The sequence below is a fragment of the Rhamphochromis longiceps genome, linkage group LG8 (assembly GCF_057381845.1).
Source record: "Rhamphochromis longiceps isolate RC_006_pf linkage group LG8, R_longiceps_female_GT1.1, whole genome shotgun sequence".
NCBI lineage: Eukaryota > Metazoa > Chordata > Actinopteri > Cichliformes > Cichlidae > Rhamphochromis > Rhamphochromis longiceps.
Window position 1 is genome coordinate 25557257 of NC_140564.1, and position 6000 is coordinate 25563256.

The window sequence follows — 6000 nt, forward strand, 5'->3', positions numbered from 1 at the left end:
CAGTCTTGACAAGACTAGCAACCGACGTGAAACCGTAGTCGTAGAAACAGTTGGAATTCCTGCTTACAATCACATTTAACAAAATTCTAACTGTGCCTAGTTTAGATATGTTATATGTTTAGATATTTTATACACCACGCTAGGATACAGTGATTAGAGCATACCTCAGCTGCCTGCAGCTGACAGTGAACCCAGCATAGCTATGATTTTGGCTCTCAGAAACCAGAAAAGTCTGTTCTCTCCAAGGATGTAATCAGTAGTAGAGACGTAAATCAGAGGTTCAGAGGAGACTGAATCTAAAGGCCCAGCTGGTTGTATTTCTCTCAGCGTGCAATCTTCTAGACTGCCTGCCTAGCTCCTGGAGGCAGACTGTCAGGGCCAAACAGTAAGTGGTCAGAGGGGACTTCGCAGAGATGAACATGTAATTACAAAGAAAACAGATTCTCCCAGTTGGGCCACATAAGGAGAGTGAATATCCTGAGACACTTTCACATTTATGTGCTAACAAGAGCTAATTCGGTGCTATATAAACTAGATAGATAGATGGTACAGTGCAACATTGTTCTTAAAGTTATCCCCTATTAACCCTTTTAAAACCTAGAAGTGAAGTTGAGAAAAAGCACAAACCTCCGCTAGAGATCCTGTTATAAATGCTTTTTTGCAGTGGATGTGCCATGTTGAAGAAAAAAGACCACTGAGTGCAGAAGTGAAAGATGCTCTGGTGCCATACTGTTACTCTGTCTGCCAAGTTTGAGATCAGAACACTTAAATTGTATTTAATCTCCTGCACACTGTCAGAGAAAGCTTTGTGCAAAGTATTCAGCAAGAAGGGAAAAAAGGCCTGTTATTTTCGCATTGGCGTGCGGGCTGCACATTAATAGGCACTAAAACCGACAGTTCTATTGCTAGTTTTGCTTCACTCGTCCACTAGGGGGAGACGCTGAGAAGGACAAGCTCCCGCCTGCACAAAGTCACCTTATTTGCACAGTCAAAATTAATATTTGTATCATATTCTTTTGTGTTTTTAATGGTCTTAAGTGCATCTTTGCCCGGTAACAGTTAGCAGATAACCCCAAAGGCTTTTGTTGCTCCCAGCATGTGTTTAGCTGCAAATGCAGTGGTAAAATGTGCTGAAACAGAGCGAATAGAGAAGAAGCAGAATGTTCCATTCTCCCATCACCTGCAGCGCAGATTTTAAACTGAAGCTTGTGTGACTCCGTCTTTCCTCTCTGACCTTTCCATGATTGACACGAAATCCTAGAGAATAGCTCCCATGACCTTACAAAGCTTGAGGAAACAGGCGATGAAGACAGACATGGGCGAGCAAAAGAACCCTTCCACCCCCCAACCTGAAAAAAAGGCCCAGCATTATTATTTTACAACCGAATGGAGGTTGGGGATTAGGGAGGTTAGGTTGTCACGTCGAGCCACACCTGACATCTTCAGTGTTAGTCATACATGTGGCACTTTAAAAACCCAATTATTCACTTACAGATATTACGTCACGGCGTACCAGAAGGTACTGTAAATTGTAAATACAGATCTTTGCAGAGTTTGCTTGAATTTTTGAGATTGGGATTTCGAGTCAGCAGTAATTAGCTGTACTCGTTAGACACCTAACAGGTTGTGTTGTTTTCATCTGGGGGTTAAATGCCACTCCTCCCCCGTGGAGCCAATTGCTTGCCACTGCTGTAAAGCCTGTGGTCGGGACAACACCTTGGAGCCAAACAATTACATCAAGGTCATGGAGAGGAGGAATGTTCTGCCGATTAGTGCAGGAGTCCGGCAGCAAACTGCGACTAAAGAATTCAGATGAAATAATAATCTAACAATAACAAAAAAAATAAAACAAAAAAAACGTGTTAGATTCGCTTGAAATTCAAACTTCGGCTGTGTCAGCGAGCTATGAAAGAAATCGCAGCTCAAACGTTGAAACTCTTGAGCTACTTTTATCATTTAAAAAAGGCGAACGCGAATTATTGCAGTGAATAGATTTCAGCTACTATTGGCCTGTTAAGTTCCAGAAAGGTTTTAAACACAGTGTTAAGAAATAAATGGTGCAGCACAGATTTGTCTGTCATGGTTGCGCAGTTAGGTTTTGATTTTTAGCACTTAAACTGGAAATAACCTCACATTCTGGACGCCTGTAGTATCGATGCTGTTAAAGTTGTTCCACTTTCCCGTCAGTCGAAACAAGGACCGTTTGCCTGCTGTTGCAGCCCCCCGTCTGGGTCGGCTACACACCACCAGGTGATTTCCCTCCAAGCAAATACACCAAATAAGTTAGTTCTGGACCAGATTTTAGTTTCTGTGTGCTTCTCTCGGTAGAATTATATACCTTTATACTTGTATGTACATGTAAGTGAATGGAATGTGTTTTTTTTTCCTTATTCCTGTTTTTCTCAAAAGTGCCTATAAAATAATTTTAGTAGAAAAAAGTGACCCCGCCCCCGTAGCCTAATATAGTCAAATTTTGATAATGCAGAATAATTAAATAATGACATAATTAGAAATATAATTGTTCCTAATTCGCAGTGCAGCTATAACCCGTTTTCCTGGGGAGCTTGCAGTGAGTATGCTTTCCACGAGTCACTTGTTGACACAAAACTTGTGGCACTTGTGAAGTGTTTATTGCAAACAAAATTCTTTTTAAGTTTTAAGCACGTGGAACTTCCTTGTTTGAGTCTGACACGGATACCAAGTTTTAAACGAAACTGATTTAAACGAGATACGTTTGTGACCTGCAGTTTTGATCACAATATTAAAGAAAATTCAATAAAAAATATTATTCTAGTAAGGAACAATTATTAACATCGTGCCACAACCGTGCTTTGTATTTCACTTTGGATTATTTGCGAAGGATTCCTTTTGTAACGTCTGTATACACTGTCACCCAATTTAAGCAGCGGTGCGTAATTACGCGTCGTTATTGAGAAAGTTCGAAACCACTAACGTTCCTTAATGTGGGCATACTTTACAATTAACACGAAGTTCGTCGCTGCATTTAAAAGAAGTATCGATGCTCATTGATAGGGAGATTGGGTGAGTTGGGTGTAGCAAGACAGAGAAGGGGGGTGTGACCAAATCAAAACTTTTCTTCAATGGGCTACCTGTGGAGGACCCGGGCGCTGCGCATAAATACTCCTGCTTCTCCGAATAAGTTCTGTCCTGAGGGAGAGACACAGAGACGAAATTAGGTTTGGGGAATCTGTTTAAGGCGGATTATGAATGCTTTTGGACACCAACCATCTAACCCACAGAGCAGCCCTATTCAGCACCACAGCGCCCAAGAGCTCCTGGACATGGCCGTGTACTGCGACAACTACGGCGTTTACCAGCAGAATCTGCATCACCATCACACTCAGAGGCCGCCTACTCACCCCTCCGGTTACGGCCTCGGAGAGTACTCGTCCCCCTCTACAAACCCATACCTATGGCTAAACGGACCGAGCATCAACTCTTCTCCTTATCTTCAAGGGAACAACGGCACGTCTTATATTCAGTCTGGATACGGGTCTAACCAGAGGCAGTTCTTACCGCCTCCCACCGGGTTTGGTGGAGCAGACCTGGGATGGCTATCCATATCCAGCCAGCAGGAGCTCTTCAAAATGGTTAGACCACCTTATTCTTACTCCGCACTGATAGCGATGGCCATACAAAATGCCCAGGACAAAAAGTTGACTCTCAGTCAGATTTATCAGTATGTGGCCGATAACTTCCCTTTCTACAAGAAGAGCAAAGCTGGGTGGCAGAATTCAATTCGCCACAACTTGTCACTGAACGACTGTTTCAAAAAAGTGGCACGGGACGAGGATGACCCTGGTGAGTTTTTTTTTTTTTTTTTATAAACCTCTCATAATTTTCTGTGATTATATATCAGAGAATCATTACTACTTTTGTTTGTAAACTTTATCAAAAGTATTTCTGAAATACCAGAGACGTTTAATTATTGATTTTTATTTATTTATTTATTTATTTTTAGATTTTAATGTGAAAAGTCAAGTGAACTGTTCAGTTGTGAGCAGGAACAAATTTGAATTCAAAGTATTCGCATGTCAGCGTTTTTCATCCCCCCCTTCTTTATTTCTTCTGTTTCTTATACAGGTAAAGGAAACTACTGGACTCTTGACCCAAACTGTGAGAAGATGTTCGACAACGGGAACTTCAGGCGTAAGAGAAAGAGGAGATCAGATTTGAACGGAGCTGACAGCACAGCTCTTCCACTTAAATCTGAAGACGGCGCACACAAGCTCGCCGACACTGCCAGCCTCCTGAGTGCCTCCCCGCCCAGCCTGCACGGCTCTCCGGCCTCCACTGAGCCCAAGTCGTCCCCGTCTCCCTCCGCGGAGCACAGCCCCTGTTTCAGCAGCTTCTCATCCAGCGTGAACTCGATCCTGGCGAGCAGCGGGGGAAGCGACGGGGCCCGGGGCGTAGAGCGTGGAGACTACGGCTCCGGGCACGTCGGGGGACTATCTCAGCCCAGAGAGGGCATGTCTGGACTGGGCTCCTACTCGCCTTCTGTGATCTCTCCTCTGAACTCTGACAACAGCAGAATGAACTATTACACATCAGTGCAGAGCCTCTCCAACCATTTCAGTGTGAATAACCTCATATACAACCGGGAAGGAACAGAGGTGTAGACTGCTCACAGTTCTTATGTAACCACCCGTTAATACTAATTTTCTGGTGTGGTTGGCCACCTTGTAGTATGACTACTGGAACTAAACTGGTGTTTATCACAGTGACTCTCTCAAACTGAGAAAATTTGTCAGTGCATCTTCCCACTGAGATCTGATGGGTAGATTTAAAAAAACAAAACAAAAAACAACACACTGTAGCAGCTGGATTGGACCAGTTAGTCTTTAAAGAAGATGCCTATGTACAGAAATTATTTTCATAAGAAGAACCATGTATGTTAGACTTAATTGTGTTTTATTTAAACTTGTGTCCTCTATGTTTGAATAAAAGTCATTTATTTGAACTCCATATTCAAGGCTTATGTGTCATTTTCCTGTTTTTCCTCTGGAGAGCTGGATGCACTAGTCAGAAATAGTCAAGGCTTTGACTGTATGAAATTCTATATAATTAATGAGAGTTACTATGTTTTATTCCCCACGTGAATCTGGCAGTACAAAGCATTTTCAGACTTTTTCTGGATTTTTCCTCAAAATAAATACATTTATGTGTTTCCTTGGACACCATGTTGTCTGCTGTAGGGTCATTCATTGATGATGTATCAACATCAGCACATGGGGCCATTATTTATTAGTGTGTGATTCGCCCCTGCTTTGTTTGTAGATGTAAAGTTCAAAGTATTTTGGAGCGCCTGCTTCACTGTTGCTCAGAGTCTCAGTCAGATATATATATAAATATATTTTAAAAAAGCTTTACAAAACCTCATTAGGTTCTCAAATCCATGAAAGCATAAAGTTGTACAAATATTTGATGGTCTGTCAGGAAATCTGAAGTCAAGTAGCTGTAAGCTGTAAAGTGTGTAAGACAGAGATATTTTCCGCTTGTCACTTCCAATAGACCCATTAACAAGTAATCAGACCTTTAGCTTGCTTCCATGAGGTTCAGAAGTTCAGCTTTTTGTCTGGACTGGATTTGACTCAGACTGAGACTGCTTGATTTCAACCTTCATTTTTCTTTTACTGAATATTCCACCTGTCTCCATCTATTCCCAAAGTCTTGTCACGCAAAAGGCCGACTGTCTGTGTGAGGGCTTTTTGTTTGTATTGGAGAGCACTGTGAAGGAGCATCCGCCAAACAACTGACGAGAGAGTTCAGCAGCATGTAATGCGCTTTTGTCGTGCTTGTGACCCAGGGGACACAACAGAAAGGCTGCTATTGGGGGGAAAGGCTATTAAACAACTCATGCGGGGAAAATGTTCAAGTGATTTTATACCCGTCTGTCTGTCTTATTTTCAAACAATATGGATACGCACGGAATCAAAGTCTGTAAATAAAAGGAAACACCTCTTAATTGGTTGATAATTG

At 42.2% G+C, this 6000-nt stretch overlaps 1 protein-coding gene across 1 annotated transcript; it reads left to right on the forward strand.

The window, feature by feature from the left end:
* Nucleotides 1–3097: 3097 nt before the first annotated feature.
* Nucleotides 3098–4986, forward strand: foxi1 (forkhead box i1). Its single transcript, XM_085416713.1, has 2 exons — nucleotides 3098–3822; nucleotides 4105–4986. The coding sequence occupies exons 1-2, from the start codon at nucleotides 3225–3227 to the stop codon at nucleotides 4638–4640; spliced, it is 1134 nt and encodes a 377-aa protein (XP_085272839.1). The 5' UTR covers nucleotides 3098–3224; the 3' UTR covers nucleotides 4641–4986.
* The last annotated feature ends 1014 nt before the right edge of the window (nucleotides 4987–6000 follow it).

What these genes read in the sequence shown, in the direction of transcription:
- foxi1 (XM_085416713.1), top strand. Translation starts at nt 3,225, where the DNA reads ATGAATGCTTTTGGACACCAACCATCTAACCCACAGAGCAGCCCTATT. An exon ending in ACGGGACGAGGATGACCCTG is followed by an intron (nt 3,823 to 4,104) that starts GTGAGTTTTTTT and finishes TTTCTTATACAG; the next exon opens with GTAAAGGAAACTACTGGACT.